We start from the raw sequence: 22,325 nt of genomic DNA on the forward strand, positions 1-22,325 counted from the left end.
GGTTTCACATAGGTAGTCAGTCTAGTTAATGAAAGAAAGCGGTTTAGTCATGTAGGACTTGAGAAGCAAAAAATTTTAAGGGAATATTCTGCAGGTGACTTGATTAAAAAGCTGCTGTAGCATCCTGGGACATCTGCATGGAATATTGACTACCTTTTCAGAACAGACAGGAGGCAACAGGATCTGATTGTCTGAGGAGGAAGCTTCTTTTTTGTAGATGCTTTTCTGATTCTGTATGGGAAGCTACTTATGTTGAATGTAGTTCTTTAACTCTTGCCAATTTTTGATGTTCCAGAAGGGAAGTGTAAGAGCAGTTTTCTGGAACCTGAAACTAATATGAAAATTCGTCCTATTTATATTGAAAAGATCTTTCATGGTCATAGTTTGATGGCTCAAATACTTTTAAGAGTAAAGACCAAGAAATTATTAGACAGTCTTAGAAAAATGTTGTTTCTCAGATCCTTGCTAGAGTTCATTCCCATGCAAGAAGTGCTTGAAGCAAGTGCTGAACTCCATCAGTTATTATTCAATGAGCATTATACATTGCTTGGGCTGAGGGAGCAGGACTGGCTTCCTTTCAACAGCTGAATGCTACATGAGAATGTTGTGTTGACTCAGTCACTTGCAGAAGACCAGCTGTGTAGTCTGATGCTGAGATTTTTTTAAGGGACAGTTTCATTTATATGAATTTATAAAAGTTCCATAAAGTTTTAGAGCTCTTTGAATTACAAGCAAACATGAACAGATCACAGGGACAGTTGACTAGGCTGGTGTGTAATGCCATATCTCCTTTCATTGTCCATAGAGTCAAAGGAACAGGAACATGGGAACATCCAGTGTTATCTGAAATAGAAACATGTTCAGGATATGACAGATCAGAATAAGATCTCTTCTGAGGTTGAGGATCTTTTATGAATTTCTTGCTGTCTGTTCATTCCCATGTAAGCAAAGTCTATTCCTTTCAATACCTGAATTGCTTTACAATAGTAGCTTTACAGGTGCCATGAAGTAAGCAGGACAGTCTCAATATTTTGGAAATACATCCTACTCAAGGAAAAGAAAGAATGCTGAAGTGCTGTCTTTGTAGCACGTCTAGCTGTGGATGTCTAGATGTGGACACTGCAGTTCACCTATCCTGAAAAATAAAAAGATGTAAATGGTTGTCACATTTGTTCCTTAACAGACATTAAAGTCAACAGTGATAACTAATGATTTTTTTTTAATGAGATGTTTTTATATTCTTAATTTTCCTTAAATGACACCTTAAATAATGGTTCACTTTAAGAAAAACTGTGTAGAAAAAGCAAGTGTGGAGAAATTTCTACAGCCTTTAATTACAGCCTAACATTAGGAGTAGCAAAAACTATATATCCTGAAAGTCTTTCGAGAAACTAGACTTGGTCAAGAAAAATGAAAATTAAATTTACCCTTTGCTAGAGTTCTTGAGCTAGATTTGCAAGAATTGTTAACATGTATGTTTCAAAGCAAGTATTTACTGTAATTTTTTTTTAATCCTAAAGGAAAAGAATGACAGCAGAAAAATTTCTGCTGAGGGCTGCTGCATTGCTAGGTTTACTTTTTGTTTGTCCAGCGGTGGATGCCATGGTGAGATTTAGCACCTGGCATGGTGTGTTTTGCTAATACTCTGAATGAGAGTATCCAATAGCTTTATTCATGTCTGTGCACACAGTGATATGCCATAAGAAGAAACTTTTTTTTTTTTTAGCAATAATAGGTGTATAGTTTTTAAGACTAGAGAAGCAGCAGCTTGTTTTACCTTTTTAGTATAGCCTTTCCCTTAGCTGTTTGATTGGAACAGCAGAGCCATTTATGAATGTGGTTGCTCATTGCTCTGCTTCTCCTCCAGAAGTTTCAACTGTGCTAGCAGTTATGCTAACAGTTATACTCCTCTTGTAGCATTTGCCACCAGTTGTCTGAACTTTAGCAGAAGATGAGGCTAAGGAGACACTTTAAACTGCTGAACTTTTGAGCAGCTCATTCATCTTCTGTGCATTATTCGGAATTTATTAGGTTTATGTAGGGCTCACTTCTGGTTTGCTTTTTTCTCTCCATTTGCTGTGTGTGTCTGACAGCTAGGTTGTTGGATTCCTTAGGTGGTTTCTTGTTAGGTAATTGCCCCAAGATTTGCTGGATTTTTAAAAAGATATGTAACCAACCTATTTATGTAAATGTTCATATGTTTTCTTTCTTGTGTATCAGCCCTCCTTATGAAATGCTGGCTGGAACAGGAAAAGGCTTTCTATTGGTAGGTGCAGAAAGCTACTTGAACTGAGCAGTTGAGCAGCATTATAATGTAGACTCTTTTAAATTAGATTTTACGGGGAATAGTTCACTTTCCACCCATTGTCTGACTTGTTTGTACATTCACTTACTCTGTAATCATGATATGGGTCTACATTTGGCATTTTTCAAATTAGCCATGTTCTTCACAGACCCTACAGTATTCTTATTTCCTTGTATGTTCTTATTCAGGCTTTTTTTCTCAAGGGACTTTCTGGCGTATGAGCATGTGAAGACTATTGCCTTAATGTACAGAAACATTTGTGGTGTATATCTGGATTTGTACTGGTGAAGTTAGTTTCTTGGAAAGCCCATAGTCAGCCTATGTACATGCATATTCACAGCAAAAGCTCTGCAGAGTGTTTTCTTGCACTCTCTTTGGGCTCTGTGCAGGTAAGATATTTTGGGCCCTCTGAAACTAACAGCCATGTGTAGATCATGAACTAATGATCTTAGGTTTTTGACTTAAGCTTTGCCAAGGGGTTCTCTTGGTTACACTTGTCATATAAACATCATATAATGAATAAATATAGCTTCATTTTAGGCTTTTTCAAAAGAAAAAGCAAATTCAAAGTTCCCCCACCCCTCAAAACTTCTGCATAAATTGGTTCTGGTGCGTGAGATTACGGAGAGCATGGTTGTTCTCCTAGATATCTTTGTAGTAAGAGGGAGTTGTGAACCGAACTGGAAGGAAGCCAGGCACTCAGTTATTAACACAATACACAGTCTGATGCAGGGCAGTGAATTCTCATTGTGGCTCTACAAAGTGTTAATGAAGTTCTAATTTAAAAAGCAAACAGAAAACCTCTACATTGCACCGTGGGGACCCAACACATTTTATCACATTGTATTGTGACTAATATTAATATTGTTAATTAACAAGCTTTCTGGAGATCTAGGAATATTATGGCAAGAAGTTTTTAATTTTTTAAAGGCTGCCTAATCTTTCTCAGTTCCTCTAAACAGAAAAGCAGTGAAACAGAATGATCTAAATTACTTCCTTGTTCAGAAGATCAAAATGAAGTGTATTTTTAAGTGAAAAATAATTACAGTATCAAAATATAAACTTTTTTTTATCCTTTAATGTCAGAACATGGAAACTGTCATGCTGAAGGGTAGAAACAGAACTAGATCATTTTAAGAGTGGCCAGTATTTATCTTCAGAGGAAAATTAAGGTTAACGGAACAAAGGCTACTTCACTTCTCACTAAGAGATTCCACACAGGAGTTTAATGGGCTTAACTTAACACACTTTGAATTCATACCTTTAATTAATTTGGCTTAACATTCTCTTGTAACCCCACACAGAGACAGGGCCTAAGTGCCTCTGTATTCCGTTCCGTCTGTAAATCCATTGTTGGTACTGACTGTACCTAGCTAGTTTTGTAGCACTGCTGTTCCTACGTAGGACTTACTGCTAGTGCTCTAACATCTTGTTATTAAAAAAAAAAAAAAAAAAGGGAAAGAAATGCAAAGGCAGAAACCAGCATACAGAACAAATAGATGCCAACTTTTTTCTCTTGGTGTGAAGACAAGGTGTGGCTGTTCCAGTCTGGTGTTTTGATTTTTTTTGTTGTTTTGTTTTTTAATGGGACTAATCACCTTCTCTGTTGTAAAATTACCTTTACAAAATGCGCAGTGTGCCTAATTTTTTTCAGTTGGCATATTGTGAAAAGAGATTGTTAGAAAATTTGAGCTCCTTGTCGCAACTCTTCTCATGTTTTAATACTGAAATAACTTTTCTGAGAAAGTGAAGAGGCTGTTCTTAAAGTCTAGGGAGCTGCTTTGGCAGGGGGTTTGGACTTGATGATCTCTAGAGGTCCCTTCCAACCCCTACAATTCTGTGACTCTGTGAAAAGTTTTTTCAGCATAACCTACATTCACATAAAATGACTCAGTCATCGTTGTCATTGCTGTATTGTGTCAGTGGATCATTCTTGAGCTGTCTGTTTTCATGGTTAACATGTTTCCAAGTTCAGCCTTAACCAGATTTTCTTGGTTGATAAAACATGGGCAGTCTCTTTCTGTGGTTCATAGAAATTCTCAGCAGCTCAGTATGGAAGATTTTTGTACTAGGTTGTGTGGAACTATTGTGTGGTGGGCAGAGCGTATATTCCTGTTGGTCTTCTGCATAATATCTGTTGCATGATTGTCTGACTCAGTTGTGTAAGTGGTTTGCCTTTACAGGCTAAATAAAATTGTTTATTTTGTGATAACAGCTGGATGGTTTGTTAGTGGACTATAACAGCATCTAAACTTGCATTAAAACTATGCCCCGAGGAGTTCAAAGTGTTAATTAATGTTTCTACCACTTCTTAAGGTTTCACCATCAGGTATTCATCTACCTTTTCTTTGCAGGTTTTTAAAACAAACATACCAAAATGAAGAAGATTTCAGTTATTTATGTATGAGTAATTCGTGTCTGTAGGTAAAAGAAAAACCCATCCAGAAAGCAGTCCTACTTAGTATGAGTTCTCTTTTGTGACTTGGTTACCGAATTCAGTGTATACAGTTGCACAGGAGCAGAGATAACCAATCTGCATGAAAGAACTAAAAATAGAGACTTTTATCTGCTTTTTGAGTTACAGAAGACGTATTTGTGACTTTTCTTTCATAGGTCCAATGATGCACCAGCAGCCTCCTTCCCAGCAATACAATATGCCACAAGCTGGTGGCCAGCATTACCAGGGACAGCAGCCACCTATGGGAATGATGGGCCAAGTTAACCAAGGCAATCACATGATGGGTCAGAGACAGATTCCTCCTTACAGACCGCCACAGCAAGGTAGGACTTCACTTCAGTGTTCTTCTATTGATTTTAAATACCCATCTTTAAAATTATTTTAAATCACTTTATTGCTGACACCAAATTTCAGTGAAATCATTGGATGTTCCAGTTACAGACTTTGTCTGCAGACTGTTTTTTCAGTTGTTGTAGCAACAGGTTGACTGGTATCGCAATTAAACTTGAATGCAAGTGTTCCTTTTGTTTTGTGTTCTTTCTAACAGAAAGTATCTAAAAGTATGCATCTCATGCTGATGCAGATTCTATTTCAATATTAAAATGATAGGTATAGAAAAGGAGTGAAGTACCTGCTTGGTTCTGAATTTGCTGTTACAAAAAAGGAACAGTGTTCTGCAGCCTCGCTTTTTTTCTTTTTTTCCCCTTAGTCCTATTAGAAAAAAAGTAACTTTATTTTTAATACTTGGTGCTGTTATACACGTGTTCCTAAAATGATCTCAGAAATGTAGTTTGATATATATGTGCTCAGTCTGATGCAGCCAAACTGTATGCTTGTGTGTATAAAATACGTAGAGATGTTTGGGTTTTTTTAAGTCAAAGAGATTACATATATTGTAAATGCAACAGTATGGGTGGGGAATACATATGAGAAATATTTCTCACAGTAAAATCAGAAAATAGCAGGCTTTATAATAGAGAAAACAAGTTATTTACGTATTGACTGGTTGTGGTTTTTCAGGCCCACCACAGCAGTACTCAGGCCAGGAAGACTATTATGGGGACCAATACAGTCATGGTGGACAAGGTCCTCCAGAAGGCATGAACCAGCAATATTACCCTGATGGTAATCTCTCATAAATGTTGACTTTCCCATTTTCTATACCTGCCCAATATTAATGCAGACGTATGCCCAAAATTAGGGAATGGGGCAAGAGTAGCAATGGAATATCATATTTCACATTTACAAAAGCTTCCAAATTCGGAATTGTTAATAAAGTTTAAGTTACTATGAGTAATTAATTTTAGAGTATGTAATTTGTAATACTCCCATTTGAAACTATTACAACAGTTTTAGTATTTCAAAGTGAAAAATCTGTAATTGGTGTATCTAAAAGGAGGGCTCTTTATTATGTCTTGTATAATTGAGATGAATTAAGTCGTAACTTCATTATAAATAAGATAAGGGGTGATAAAGATTCTACTGAAATGGAAGAACTTGCTTAAGAAATGTGTTTTTTCTGTAAATATTTTATTTTTTTAACTTAGTGCTTAGTTTTCTTGTCATACAAATGTGTTCTTGCTGCTATTGATATGGGCATTCAGCATAATTTTCACAAAAGAATAAAGCAGTCCCTGCCATGAGGAGCTTGTAATTATAAATTGTCTTCAAGAAGTTCCCCTGAGGCTTTGGAGACGAGACCGTAACTTTGAATTGCATAGACCTGTCCTCCTACCTTGTGGAATTTACAGTGCTAAAGGCTATTGCATTGTGTTATAAGTTAGAAAAGTTGCAATTGACCTGGTTTTAGTCTGTGCAGAGACTGGGAGAACAAAAATGTTGAGTCATGACTACTGTGAGAACCGTGTGTGCAACATAATGCTTTTTTAAAAAGTTCAAGGAATGTGGTAGATGTTATTGTTTTTAAAACAAACATACACAAAGCTAAGTGTGTAATTGTCAAAGCCATTACTCATTGCAAATAAAAGGGCACAGGTTAGTTATCCGAATTCTCATTTCTGTGAAATTAAGATTGATTTAAGATAAGATATAAGCCATGCTTATAAGTTTACGTGTATTATTTTTTAAGATGTGCGTGCAGACTTTTACAATGTGCATAGCTCAGAACTGTAAAGCTTTCATTTTTGAATTTTTATGTTATAAACATGAACTGGAAATGGTTACAATATATTTACTATAGTGAAGACAATTGAACGTTACCACTGACAGATCTGTGGCAGCACAGAGGAATTCATCAAGAATTATTCATTCTTTATCACTACCTCATTATCTCACTTCTGTAGAACTAGAAATTGTGTTATAAGACCTTGTGTTAATGATTGTGTATCTTTATTTATTCCATGAAGTATTGTATGATTCTGGAACTGATTGCCAGGACTACTTATTTTTAAACTGTTTTCTCCTATGCTAGCTACCAGATCTAATGTTATTGAAAATCTGAACAAAATTCAGCGTCATTTCTTGACCTTTATAGCAATGAGATATTATTTTTTTTTTCATCTGTAAGACGTACTTTTAAAGCAGCAAGCAGGTGGGATGCTTACTGTATGTATTGGTTTCATAATCAGAGATGCCTATAGTCTCTGAATAGAAAAGCTCATTTGTAATGATTCTACTCAGGACTGGAGGAAAAGTTCACTAAGCCTTGTAGGAATTCTGTTTGTAGGGAAAAATCGACCTTGAGAATGTTAAGTTTCTGTCACTTCAAAGCAGAATTTAATGTGGACTGTAATTCATAACTTCATTGAGCTTTATTTGTTCTATTTCACACTGCTTTTAGCATATGCTTTCGAATTGGAGATCAGCAGAACAGGTGTTAGACAAAGTATGATAATTGCTTTCTTTGTTCATTCTGATTTAATTCAGGTTATTTACATGTGAAAGGCCTAGATGCTTTCTTTTTTTTTTTGAGTGAAAGATAAAGTACTTTTTTTTTTCCCCCAACAAGGATTATCAGAAGGTTACGATCATCCTTTGCTGTGATGTTGCTGAAACTACTGCTTTAAGCTTTTTTTTTCCTGTCACATGTTAATTCAATATGAAAGGAAACCATAATAATAAATCTTTGGCTAATACAATTGAAAAATATTTTTCATGTATATCCAGTTGAAATTTTTTTTTCATTTTTCTGAGAAATGAAATATTCTTAGGGTTTTCACTCAGAGGCCATTAACGTTTCTTCCTGTCTCTTGTCGAATTGATGTAGGTCATAATGATTACGGTTATCAGCAACCGTCGTATCCTGAACAAGGCTACGATAGGCCTTATGAGGATTCCTCACAACATTACTACGAAGGAGGTATCTATATACCTTCACACACATACGCACATACATTCCCTTTCCTCCCCCACCCGCAACGGGAACAGAAGTTCTTGCACAACACAACTTATACCCATGCAAAGCTCTTGTAGAATACTAGTTGCTGGCTGTCTTGAAAATCGCAGGGAACTCGAAGCGTTCAGAATAATTTCTTGCAGACACCTAAAATATATAACCATAATTTGCCATTTCTAACAACAGTAAAATGACTAAAACACTTCAGAGATTTTTTTTTTTAATCTCAATGGAAATTTTTATTTAAACATAAATCTGTTGGTTCCGTTCTAAATCTTTTTGTGTGTGTATATATTTTGTATAATTATAGTGCCGTTAGGAAACAGCTTGCCGATATCGTGTAGCTAGTCTGTGCTCTTGTAGCTGTCCTTAATTTTGTCTTTTTTTTTTTTATTTTATTTAGTATAGTCATGATCTTATGACTGTGATGTTCCAGTAAATGCAATGCTCCTTTGGCAGAGATGCTGAAAATGCTGCAGTTCAACTTTGCAAAATTGGCTTTAACTGCAGTTTGTTTGGCCGAATTCCTTCTGTTTGGTTTGAGTTTTCTTTGTTTCGTTCAGTTTTTGAAATCAATATTGCATTTTCATTTTGTGTTGTTGGCTGTGCATCTTAAAAGGAAAAATGTTCAATAAAGTAAGTACCTTCAGTTGTTTTTTCTTTCTCGCAATCATCTTACAGGAAACTCACAGTATGGTCAGCAGCAAGATGCATATCAAGGACCACCCCAACAGCAGGGTTACCCACCACAACAGCAGCAATATCCAGGCCAACAAGGCTATCCTGGACAACAGCAGGGTTATGGTAAGAACCTGTTGGTGCAGGCAGTAATCAGAGAAAACACTAAGAGTTCTTCATGTGTTATTGCATCCTAGTTTTCGTGGGTTGAAAGGCAGGGCTTGTGCAAGATAGCTGTATGCTCAATTTCAGTGGACCAAAACAATCAAGTGTAGAGAACGGCATCTGTTTGGAAGTAGATCTGTTGTCAGGCTTGGACAGTATGGTTGCACAGAATGCTGAGCAATGTCTAGATAATATTTTCAGAAGTGACTGTAATTTAGAAAAGCTCTGCTCTATTCTATCCCCTTGGTGAACACAGTGTAGAGGGCACAAAGTTGGCAAAGAGCCACTTACACCACTTCATCTCCAGGCTTGGCATTTAGAACAACATCTTTAAAAACAACAAAAAAATAAAGCCTCTATTTAGAATGTCATCCAACATAAATGAATCATCCTATTAAAATTCTTGTACTGATAAGTAAAGAAATGAACAGCAGCATTACCTGTGATGTTTTCTAATGATTTGTCTTGGAAATGCTTGCACTGATGGCGCAAACCATGTAACATATGGCAAGAATGAGAAGTCTGCCACAAGTTAAATGATGTATTCTTTGGATTCAAGGAGAACTCCCAGACAGGAAACTTGCAGTACTAGTATGTAATTTTTGTGTGCTGTTTGTGAAAACTGTAAGTCAGCAGATCATACTAAAAATACTGCTTTGGTTTTGCTTATCATTCCATATTATAAAGCTGTACATATTTATCTTAAAAGATGCAACATCTAGGAAAGAATATCTGAAATCTAATTACATATATTTTAACTTCTAGCTTCGTCTAGGCTTATGTGCTAAGACTTCCAGCATTCTGGGAATGTGTGGAAATCCATAGGTGACTTCTTTGCTATGAAGGCAGATGCCACATTTGCCCCAAATCCAGTTATGTTGAGACAGTTTTACGGAGGATCTGCTGACATTTAGAAAATGTTCTCCTTTTTGATGTTATGGAAAAATTTATAGTTCTGAAAAATTTATAGTTCTATAGACCTCTGCTTTGTATACTTACATTCTGCAAAGCTTAACATGGGGTTAAAGTGAAGATCAGAATGAAGATTTGCCTAGTTTTCAGTTCTGATTATGAAAAGAAGTAAAATCTAGTGTTCTGAAAATTTAGGTTAAGAAATAAAGGGATGATGAAGTCTGTGGGAGCTGCTTTTTCTGTAAACACAGTGAGCATACTTTTAGTTTCTTTTTCTAAAGCAAAAATAGATACGGAAGCACCAAATTAACAGATTCCATTTCATTTTATAGATTTTACTACTGAATATTTAGAATTCAACAATAAAGTATTACAATGAATAAATAAAAGCCAGGCTTCATTTGTCAGGTGAACACAGCACTTCTTAGGATATAGTACCCTTGCTCAATTTAATATTTAATTGCTTTCTAATTTGCAAAAATAAATCAGCATCTCAGTCATTATTATCAATCTTTAAGGTTTTGTTCCACTGTTCGAAGCAAGAGCTGTATAGTTCAAGGAGATTTGAGGCCTGAGGAGAATGGTAATATGCAAAGGAGCTTGTCTTTGCTAGGTCATCTTTCTGACTGTCTCATAGATGCAGAATTACCAAGAGTTACACGCTGATGTGGTTTTAATGTCCAGTGCCTGTAGAAGTAGCCCTCTCTATTACTGAGTCATCTTATTGATAAAATGCAACTTGTTTTTTGTGATTTAAAAAAATCCTGTTTTTTTTCTAAAATACTTCTCCAGAGTTACAGCTCTTCCTGAGTCTGCCAGTTTTTAGCAGGTGGTGTTGAAATAGCTAGTGTCTCTGAAATACACGGGACATCATATCTCCCAAGGTAGGAGGGGATGAGTTTAATTTTCTTTGAAAGATGTCTTCAGTGCCTGATGGTAGTAACATGCAGCTTCCGTAGACTGACAGACTTAGTCCCTGTGAAGAGTGACTGAAAGTTTGTCTTGACAAAAGAGCTGCTTCCTTTTACAGCCAAAAGAGGCTGCAGCCAAAGTTCTTTTCTATCCTGTTTCTGTAAAGTTAAGATGACAAGGGGAGAGGATGTAGGAGGTGCCTTTTTTCTTCCTACATTATCATTTACCAGTTGTCATATCACACACTTCATGTAATTTGCTTTCTTGACATCCTGTTTATGATTGCCCACTGAGATGTGAGCACTGACTTTTTGGCAGTGCAGCATTACTGGTCTCTTCAGAAAGCCCGAAAGTGCAGTTGATCATCTGGCTGCTCCTTGCATTATGAAGTTGTGAACTGGAGTAGCATGCAACAGGAGAAGAGTGTGCCTCCCTAAATTGTGATCTTGTTTATGCTTTGTCACATCTTGCTTTTTTTCTGCTCTGTGACCTGTTGTGTGGAACTGCATCCGTTGGTAATTAGGGGAAAAAAAAGTTGTTAATTTTCTGTGGTTGGAGCGCAGCAGGCATTGTCTGCTAAGGTGCTTCCTAGGATGAGAGAAGTGTTGTTCCTGATACTGCTTTTAGATAGATCTGATTTCGTGGTAGTGACACTTCTTAGCCCCGCTCAGTTGTAAAACCCAGTATTTGAACCAGTTTCTTCCTGACTCCTTAAGCACTCTTATTTTTTTTCCCTTTTCTTTCTTTTTTCCCTTTTAACATTCTCTAGGCCCTTCCCAGGGTGGCCCTGGACCTCAGTATCCCAATTACCCACAAGGACAAGGCCAGCAGTATGGGGGATACAGACCCACACAGCCTGGGCCACCACAGCCACCACAGCAGAGGCCTTACGGATATGACCAGGTATTCTTTCAGTCAGAAAGTTGTGATTCTTACACGTGGATTGGATAGTTCTGGTTTCTTGTGATGTGTTAACTGATGAATTTGAGGATGTAGGCTCTCTGACATCTGTGGCACAGTTCTCAAGAGTTTTAACAGTTGAGTTATTCAGAAACGATTGTCTAGAAGTGTGTTTAGTTATTCTTTTTTGAGCTTGCAAAGTTTAATGCAGTTTGACTGTGAGAACTTGCAGACAGTATTTGCAGACCTTAAAAATTAATGATCTGTTTCATAGCTGAATATGAAATGACAAATACGAAAGTTGAGGCTCCTAAATCTCTTAAGTTTGTGCTTAATTGTTTAGTTGAGTTTCCCACAAACATAGATCTGGTAATCTGTGCAGCTGTAGAAACACCTCTGGTGTTCGACTAAAGTCGTTTTTAAAGTAGAGCAGTGTAGGGAGATAGGAAACCATTTTTGCACAGGTTTCCTCCAAAGAGTAAAAAGGAATACATGAGAAAGAAGTAACCTGAAAATTAGCTGCTTCTTTCCCATCTCTGCTAAGTTTAAAACAAACAATAATACCCCATCATTTATTCCTGTAGAACATACTCAACTGTAAAAATATAATTTATGCAGTATCAAAAGTTTAGAAATGTCATTGAAAGAAACATACAGCATTATTTTCCTTGGCATAAATAAAATTGAGACAACTAAAGATCCAGTTGAAATTTTAGTTTTTGAAAAAAAAACCTGATACGTCAATTGAGTAAGAGTTGGATTCTTAAGAACTTTCCTTTGGAAGTGAGATTCATCCCAATTACCTGCATTTCTAATGGAGAACAGCTGGCTCCCTCCCTACAGAAACTGGAAAAGACAAGGAAGAAAGGACAGGCAAACTCTTTCCGTGTGGTACCTTAGAGATGCAGTTACTTTTCCTAATTATTTAAAGGATAAACTAAGTACTCACTGCACAGTTAACTCCCTCATGTAAAGTGTTAGCTACATGAAAATGCTTTGGTTGTGGCATATGTAGGGTCAAGAGAGCTGAGTTTCAGTTTGCTGAGTTTCCTCCAACTTTCTTTACAGTGCAAGTGGATAAACCTCTCTGTAGTATGCTGTAGTCCTCTATTTTTTGCAGTCTGAGTTGGACAGGGAAACTCAATTATAGAAGACCTCTTCACAGTTCTATGCTAGCCATTCCCAGAGGAATTGTGCTACTTAAATTCACCTCTGGCAGCTGTTCTCAAATTTTTCTTCCTGACTGATTGGTATATTACAGTGGAAAAAAACTGACATTACAACATAAAAATGAAATTTAAAGTATTGCCATATTGTGATGGTATTTGACATTAAATAGTGTTGAGACTGCATGTGTGGAGGACATCCACTTCAGTAGCACAGTTTCTGCAGACCTTGAAACCTATAGTGAAGGATCACAGTAAGCTTGGAGCAATGGTGCTTTCACTTTGGCCTTCTCTGTATTATGTGATGTTCTGTCAAAAGGAATAGAGAATATCAGCTAATTTTGTATATTGAATGTATATAATAATTGATTCTTGTGAGACGGGCTTACTAGTTGTGTTCACAGAGACGTTCCTTGGTTTCTGAGCTACATATATCACCCTCTTTATGTGATTTTTGATAGATGAGTACTTTTATGTGTCTCTGAAAACAGGTTGTTTTCCTGAATTACTTGAATTTAGGCAATCCTATACTTCTAAAATAAGTTTTGAAGTTTAGGTAGTCAGTAATTCCCATCATTCATTTTTTGTGATGTTCTACAAATTTCACAGCAGTGTATTAAATTTGAAGTCATACTGTTCTGATCAGATTAGATTCCTGGCTTTAAATCCATATCACGTTACATTAAAACACAGATGATTTGTACTGAGATGCAGCTCTGAACTCACTCTACTTGGTTTACCATTGCTAAAGGACTTAATTTAGTAGTTGGGTAGAGATAGTGATAGGAGGATAGTTGGACTAGATGATCTTATAGGTCCTTTCCAACCTTATGAACTTATGAACTTATGAACTTATTTCGTTCATATTCACCTTTTAACATCATAATTTAGTTTGGAAGATGTTCTGATTTGAGCTTTTAATACAGGAATATATACCTTGATGTCTAATTATGTATTTTGAATTTCCTTTTTAGGGTCAGTATGGAAATTACCAACAGTGAAAAGTATTCACATTCCGGTAGGCAATATCTATTAGCAGCCATATTGTCTTCTCAGCACTGTGGACATCTTCCTGAGATGAAAACTTCCCATTCCATCTAGTTTTTGGAAAAAAATCTTGTGGCTCTTTTACAATATACAGTCTTTGTGGGTAAATTGTTAAAGACTGTAGATTCTCAGAAGCTGATTTCACATCTCTACTCTAGATGGCAATATTGGACAGAAAATGCGCGACATAGCAATTTGCAGTGAGTTGAGAACTGTATATCAAATAGACTGTTACAGACTGAAAGGTGCAAACAGCTTTGTATGTTTATGAAGGTTATGGGAATTTAATATTTTTTCCACAGATTTTTTTTTGTAGGGGGAAGGGGATATGCACACTTTTTACAGCAGCAATATTTTGTATATTATGTTTTTCATGTGGTGAATATGCAAGACAGTGCACTACTCGCTGGACAGGATAAGAAATCTGCTAAAAAGGGGTAGGATCATAAGTGCTTGGTCATGGAAGTCTCAAAATGGTGTACAATAAAGATAACAGTGCAAAAAAGATGAAGAGCATCGTACATCACTGATAGGTTCATGTACAAAGAATGAGAATCCCAGTTACCTAAATGGGAACATAATTAAGGGCAGTATGATATAGCCTTGTGCAAAGATTAATTTTTTAAGCTTTCCAATTTTTCTCAGTGGAGCATTTTTGTAAAAACCGTTTCTAACATAGTTTGACAATTTTCTGCAACATTTTTTGGGTAACGAGGTGAACGTTTGGGTTGTATTTCTCAAGTGTTTTGTCACAGCTTTGCATAAGCAAGCTGTAATCCCTCTCAATAATTGCAATAACAAAGAAAACGACTAGTGTGAATTTTACCTGGCTTAAATATGCAAAGAATTTGAAAAACAGTACGGAGGACAGGACTGTATTGTATAAGTGTATTTTAACCTTTAGATTATAATTTGTATGTATCAAAATAGCCTAGAAGACTTTGTAAAACCTATCTAAACTTTCCTAACCGGGAGTGAATATCTTTAGAAAGGGGGCATTTTTTGTGCGTGTCCAGTTTTCTTATTGGTTAACGTGAGACCAAGGGATGTTTTATAACGTAACATATAAAAACCTGTTGGTGAGGTCAATGCCAAATTTTGTTTTGAACTGCATTAACGCTTATAGTGTTGCATGTGAGATAGAGGCAGCACCTTGATCAATAGCATAGTACACACAAAAAAATTGGTTTTGAGACTGTCTTGCGAATGTATATGAGATAAATAAATGAATATTCTTTTGTGCGGGAATATACGTGTTCAGGAATTCCTGGGGGCTTTTTATAGAAGACAAAACTTCAGATTCAGCCCAGGAATAAAACCTTATTTTTTCAATTGGTGATTATGTTGAGGAAAAAAAAGAAATGACGTCCCTAATATCTCTGACCATTGAGATGGAAAACAAGGTTTTCGGTTTGTTCATAGTTTTCTAAGGGAAAACCATTTTCTTAAAGTGGGTTGATAGAAAATACACATCAAGGTTTGAACAGTTACAGCACGAGGAGCATTATTATGAATGAAATGCTTGTAGGTTCTGTGCCAATTTTCCACCACTGTGTACTTGGTTGCTATTTAAAACTGTACTCCATCAGTTCTAACGGAAGAATAAATTATTTGTGATTTTAATTTTCTCATTTGTTTCTTTAAATTAGATCCCTATCACTCTGATGTCTCATCTGGAGACTCTGCTGTGAGTTTTTATTTTGTAGAAATTTGGCCAGGATAACCAAGCTGTATTTGCATTCTAGGACTTTATCAAAATTCTCTTGCCATAGCCAAGTTAATTAGAATTAACTGTTCAGTAATCAGCGTGTTGTGTAGGTTGTTTGTTACGAAATTCTTCCTCTGAAATGAAGGTCCATGAGGCTATAATCAAGATGACTGAATTAGATAAATGAGTTGAGGAGGCAACAATGTGTTGAACCCAACCTGGTGTAGATATGTTATCTCATTTGAAATAAGCTCATCTGACATTAAGAAATAATTTGTCTTGCCAGCCCATCTTCTGTTGTCTTATTCTCCTTTTTAATGGAAACTAAAATTGCAGTTTTAATAAGCAGAATTTCCTCCAGGGTTTCCCTCCTAGAGACTACTGCATTTGCAAGGTTTAATTGTTTTATAACAGTCCTGTTTCGTGAAACTTTTTAATTGGTGGTGACAAAAATTGCCCTATTCCTCTGATATTATGCCGGCAGAACAACTCAAGAGGAGATCGCTCCATTCGAAAGTGAGTGTTTCTACTGAAGTTATATATTAAAAAAGCAACAGTTTTTCCTAAGCAACAAAAAGCAGGAATGCACAGCAGGAGCATGGTGATGAAAAACTGCAAGATATGAGGTTTGTTTTAATCGTTATTATTTATTAAATAAAATCCAACCAAGAGCAAACTAATAAAAAGGATGTTACAGTGGACATTTTGCATACACGGTGTAGAAAAGAAGAACTAAGTCAGAGTCTGACAGAGCATGTCTGTCAGTCAGCATCTGTGTACAGTAACAATACAAGTGTCCAAAGAGTAAAGAGGAGTAGTTAATGAATTAAAAATTTTCATTTTTTATCTAAAAATATTTATTTATTATTTATATTATTGTAGTGCTGTGATTATTTTGCCACTGTATTTCCTTTCAGGTGATTGTATTTCCCTTTCTGCTGAGTGAATGGCTCCGAATAGGGAGAAGCTGGCTCACCATTCAAGAAAAAATTGACTTCACAGTGTTCTAACATAAGGAAGCAAATGTGCTCTTTTATAAAGCAAGGCAAATAATCTCTCTGCCAACAGTCCCACTTTAGTATTCCTAAAATTAGTTGGAAATGCTTAATTAATTTTTGAGAAAATACTCCTGATAAAAAGAGAGTAGGGACTGAGTGCACAAATATGGTCGTATTTCTGCAGTTCTCTCACCGCAGAGGGTGCTTCAACATAACTTTCATTCGGTTAAATAAATGACTAAATGGCCAAACAAGGATTCTAAATAAGGAGTCAGTGCTTGAATTTACAAAATGAGGATAAATTGTTACATCAGGTGGAATTCAAACTATGCCAGGGCTCTGTTGGGACCACCAAGTAACGCTTACCAAATGAAGTGGTGAAAAGAACACATCTTCAGGTGTCACAGTGAGGTGGAAATATAGTGCAGCTTAGATTGCTCAGCACTTAAAACTTGGAGGAAGTGCAATGGGCTGTAGCAGAACTTGTAACTATGTTGAGAAACACAACAAACACCAGTTGGCTTGGGGTGGAATAATGATGTCTTCATCGTACGTCTCTGGAGATATTCAAGACCCGCCTGGACGCCTGTCTGTGCGACCTGGTGAAGGGAACCTGCTTTGGCAGGGGGGTTGGACTCAATGATCTCTTGAGGTCCCTTCCAACCCCTATGATTCTGTGATATGCAGTTATTCAACTGTCAGGAGAGATTTTGTGGATAGTACCAGCCTTTATCAGTTCAGTAAACTGCAGTGAGTGTTGGTGCTCTTTATTTCAGAAATCAGTGTGTGTAAACCAGAGCTGTAATAAACAGTCTTGGTTTTTGCAAGGGTGCGGGCAACAGGAAAATGGAAGGCAACACCCTTAAAATCAGTAACAGGAAACACTTCTTACAGCACACGCAAGTGCAAACTCAGTCCACTGTGTTGAGGCTAGGAGCTCAGTAGGATTACAAGCGTTCACACCAAGGGACTTCTCAGCAGAGGAGCTGGGAGGGGACACAGCCAGGACAGCTGACTCAGGCAAAGGATGTCCCATACCACCTAGTGTCCTGGTCAGCAATAAAACTGCAGAGAGCTGCTGGAGGAGAGTGCTGCTCGTCAGGAATTCACTGGGTATCTATCAGTCAGCCGTTGGTGAGAGAATGCTCAGTGCATCCTTTGTTTTGTATATTCTTCTCCTTGTTCCTTTTTTAAAGTTTTCTGGGAAGGTAGTTCAGGATGTAGGTGGCTTTCCACTTTAGGTTTCAGGTGGGAAAGATCTGGGAATGAGAAGGCAGCTGCTGGAACGGCAGAGTCGTTATGTCTGAATTCTTCAGAGCACTGCCTTATATTCGCTGGACCTGACACTTTTTAAACAAATGGTATAGGTGGATTGCCATGTAAATGCTTTCCCATTTTGGTTCTTGATTTTCATTTCATTTAAAAGTTAATTTTACACAGCATAAATTCTAATCACCTGCTGCATTTGGCCTTGCCAGAGACACGCTGGCACCTCGACACATCTCCTTTGCAGGCAGGCTTTTAGAAAAACACCATGTGCTAGGGCATTGTTCCTGTGAAATTAAGTTACATCAGTTTGATATCCAAACTGCTTTTTGTTAAACTTCAAGTCAAGTGAGGAATTTTTGTCCGATCCTCTTTTACACTTCTCCAGCAGTAGCACTTCTCACCCCAGAGCCTTCCCACTACTTTTCCACAGGGCTACAATGCAAACAAGTGCTGTTGTTCTCAGAGTTTCTATCTAAATACTTGTTAATGGCCTCACTTGTTAAGATGGCTTCTTGAGAAGTTGATAAGGTATCAGCCTCAAAGTTTAATGATCCGTGTATCTTCTTTTTTAACCTTTTTTCCCCTTATTTGCAGTGATATTGTTTCAGACAGGTCTAGCACCTATAGATAACTCCATCTTATCCGTTTCCTCCGAAGGCTGTTTCCAACTGGATCAGATGTTTGCCTTCTGCATTGAAATACCTTATTTTAAAATGTACTTATAGCAGAGTGCATAATTTCTTGAGCCTAGTGAAAGTACCCACATGAATGTAACCAAGTTTTTACTGGTTTGATGCTGGTCTCATTTATCCCATGCTTTGGTATTCCTGTAGGCAGAGAAGGGGAGAACATAGCAAAAGCCAGGCAGCTGTGTGAGTACCTCCCAAACTTTTGCAGATGGCAAGTGGTTGCTTGTAGGACTGTAAATGAATGGATGCCTGGTGGCCACTAGGAAATCTGTAACCACTGCAAATAATCTGGTGTGCAGGCTGACATGCCTAATGGAGTCTGATGTTCATTGGTGCTTGTTAGGACTGTTGGTATAACAGAACCACTGATGCTTTATTACAGCAGGAACTTGATTCTGCCCGTATTACTTGATGTTCGATTTTGCGTGGCATTGTGTTTTCCTGCTCTGGGCAGCAAGCAAGGAAAGTAGAAAACCAGAGGTCTTCTGTGAGCTGCACTCATCTGAGGAAGGAGGGTAACGTGGAGGTGAATGAGTGCAACTGCTTCATCAGTTAAAAACATGGCAGACGTGAGGACCATGGGCCATGCCTTGGTAGTAGTGACCTGCTAACTGAGTTTTCTTAGTATTTGTTTAGAGGACACTGAGAACTGGTCACCATTTCAGTGAACACTGGGCTATACCTGCACTACCAATTTGCAGCAGCTTTTGAAGTGAGCTGGTGGGCTGAAGTGTCTGTTATTGGGCTTGTTTCCACCAAGAGCTGTTGCTGGATGCAGCTGCAGGGTGTCATACTGGCTTCTGTGTCTGCAACATGTGGGTCCAGTAACTCATTAACTTGTAGATTGCCCCCAGATTATGCCAGTGGTTGCAGACAATTTGTGTATTTATGTGAAAAATGACTAGTTTTCTTTGTTTCTCACTATGAGACTGTGTCAGTCACCCTTCCCATGTTTGGTAAGCCACAATAGCTCACTATTTGTCCATACTTGTCTTCTAGAAGAGCAGCAGACAAGACCAACCTCAAAACTTGATATAGTCACAAAGGTGCGATTGCTGATGGAGGTGCTACAAGATTTCTACAATAGCAGAAATTCTTTATGGAACTGCCTGAGTTCATTAGCTCATCTATAGTTCCTCCTTTGGTATAATATAATTATATTATATATAATATGATTTTCACACACATACTGACTGGCTTCACTGTCCCAGGCTATAACAGCCCTGTCCTCCACCATGTTCTGCAGGTGTAACTCTTAACAGTGACTGGTAGTCACTTTCCTCCTCACACATGGATGTAAAAGGAAGGTAGATCCCTTAGTACAGTAGCCTTTGGAATAGGGTCATGAGCTTGTGCGGACAAGCATGCATTATGTAAAGGGTCAGTTTATCCATGTCATTGTACACTGATGCAACTGAGAGCAACCTTCCTGGATCTGCTGGCAGTGCTTTGCCTGATGCAGCCAAGAGTACTGTTAGTCTTCCTAGTGACAAAGCATATTGCTGACTCAGGTGTCAGTGCCCAGAGACAGAAAGCATTAGGAACTACAGATTACGTATATAAAAGATGCTGAGAAGGAGATAGAGGAGAAACAAGAATGAGGATAGCGAATCAATATGCTTAAAATTCCAAATACTTGTCTATAAATAAATGCAGTAAATGGAAGAGGAAAGGGAAAGATTTTTCTTGTGTGATCAAAATTACAACTGCATTAGCATAGTGGAAACATGTTTCTGTTTCTTTGTCCAGGTGTAGGCCAATCATGAGTGGTGTCCCTGGGGGTCAGTCTTGGGACTGGTGCTCTTCAACAACTTTATCAGTAACACAGACAGTGGGATACACCCCCAGCAAGTCTGCTGATGTCACTGAGCTGAGTGGTGCAGTTGACACATAGAAGGGAGGGACACCATTCAGAGGTAGCTGGGCAGGCTTGAAAAGTGGACCCATGGGAACCTCATGAAGTTCAGTAGGGCCAAGTACAAGGTGCTTCACTTGGGTCAGTGAAATCACAGGTGTGCATATAGACAGAGAGTGGAATTCATTGAAAGCAGACCCTCTGGGGAAGGTCTTTGGGGTCCTGGTGAATGAAAAACTGGACATGAGACAGCCCAGAAGGCCAGCAGCATCCTGGGCTGTATCAAAAGAGAGAAGGCTCCATTGAGGACAGGTTTTGTGGCATTTCATACTTGAAGAGACCTTATAAACAGAAGGGAGATTAACATTTTACAGAACTAATAGCAATAGAGCAACAGGGAAGGCTTTAAACAAAGAAAGTAGGGGAAATTTAGGTTACATGATAACTCTGAGGGCAGTGAGACTGGCACAGCTGCCCAGAGAAGCTGTGGTGCCACATCCCTGGAGGCACTCAAGGCCAAGGTTGGATGGGGCCCTGGGCAGCTGAGCTCCTAGGGGCAGCCCTGCCCATGGCACGGGGTAGGACTGGGTGGGCTTCCTATTCTCTTCCAACCTAAGCCATTCAATGATTCCGTGATTTATTTATAAAGCTTGAATATTAATATATACAGAACTTTTCTCCAGGAAAGTAGTAAGACTGGTTGTTGTTTTTTTTTTTTTTTTTTGCCAGTGAATTAGACAGTATATCTTCTTTGAGGTATGTAGATGATAGATTAATTGTGAATTTGTGTCAGTAATAAATGGGAAGAGAGCAAATGCTGCCATTGTGGTGAGAGTTTGCTGCAGACTTCAGATTAGACCTTCTTGAGGTGCACGGGTTTATTCGTTGACCAACCAAGCTGAATCATCTGTGTTGATGGTAATGGGGAATTGTAGCTATGCAAGCATCTCCTAGGAAGTGAATTCAGCAAAATACAGGCAGGTTCTTAGCAGAGCTGTGATAGGGAAGGTTTGGAGGAGGCATCCAAATGGAAAAGATCTTCTGTGTTCATTCTCACCAGTGAAGAGTAATCGTCTCTCAGTGTGTGGCCTGAGTAAGGGATCATGAGGTGACATCAGTTCACTCATAAAAACTGAAGAGGAGAGAGGAGAAATTACTGAATAGAGCCAGTATTGCTTATTTTTACATAGTAGTGTGAAGAATTAAGTTTATGGTTGAGTTCTTTGATACCTACTGAGCTGTAACAACAGGCTTTGCAGAGTTGAAGTGTATATCAGATCTTTTTTTTCTCTCCTAGGCTGGTAGGTTTGTGACCTTTACAGGAACATAATGACGAAACAACCCTGTCAGCATTTGGTGAATTTTGTCAAATTTGGTCAACATTTATCACGGAGTACACTTTCCCTTAATAAGCCTAACAAGTAGAAACTTCCACAAAGAAGAACTCTGTAATGAAAAGGAAATGATAAGAAGGTGATGAAGAGGAAACATGATATGGGGAAAGAAGTCTGAAGGAAAATGAGTTCAGGAGACCTGGCAAGTTGTTAAAGAAATTATACTACAGGTAGAAGTGCATATTACCCAATGTGGAGGATCAACTGCTTATCAGTGTTTTCAAACAAAAGAGGAAGTGTATCAAAAGGATTAGGATTAAGTTTAAGAAGATATTAGAACAGAATGAAATGTAGGTACCCAGAGAGATTGGTAGATAAAGAAAAGGATAGAAAACAAATGCTATAGGCAATGTTGCTGCGGAGTATTCAGATTCAGGACATTAATCTCAGACTTTGATAAAATCAGTTGCACAAGTACCTGATGAGGAACAATTCATTAGATACATACACGTTTGCTATACTTGCAAAACATGATCAGATTGCCACCCTTGTTTTAGGATCAAGGAACTGGTAA

General features: G+C 37.8%; 1 protein-coding gene across 3 annotated transcripts in view; it reads left to right on the forward strand.

Moving 5' to 3' along the window:
* SS18 (SS18 subunit of BAF chromatin remodeling complex) overlaps nucleotides 1-16,292 on the forward strand; it is a 39,772-nt gene extending 23,480 nt beyond the window's left edge. Inside the window, exons 6-11 of one of the 3 annotated variants that reach the window (XM_065752619.1) lie at nucleotides 4,919-5,086; nucleotides 5,784-5,888; nucleotides 7,990-8,082; nucleotides 8,800-8,922; nucleotides 11,555-11,688; nucleotides 13,826-16,292. In XM_065752619.1, coding sequence (XP_065608691.1) covers nucleotides 4,919-5,086; nucleotides 5,784-5,888; nucleotides 7,990-8,082; nucleotides 8,800-8,922; nucleotides 11,555-11,688; nucleotides 13,826-13,852 — 650 coding nt within the window. In that variant the 3' untranslated portion in view covers nucleotides 13,853-16,292. The remainder of the gene's footprint in view (nucleotides 1-4,918; nucleotides 5,087-5,783; nucleotides 5,889-7,989; nucleotides 8,083-8,799; nucleotides 8,923-11,554; nucleotides 11,689-13,825) is intronic. The other 2 variants (XM_065752620.1, XM_065752622.1) reach the window with 2 other exon arrangements.
* The last annotated feature ends 6,033 nt before the right edge of the window (nucleotides 16,293-22,325 follow it).

This window comes from Cyrtonyx montezumae, unplaced genomic scaffold, assembly GCF_038088225.1.
Source record: "Cyrtonyx montezumae isolate F1298 unplaced genomic scaffold, pur_monq_1.0 scaffold_8, whole genome shotgun sequence".
Classification (NCBI taxonomy): domain Eukaryota; kingdom Metazoa; phylum Chordata; class Aves; order Galliformes; family Odontophoridae; genus Cyrtonyx; species Cyrtonyx montezumae.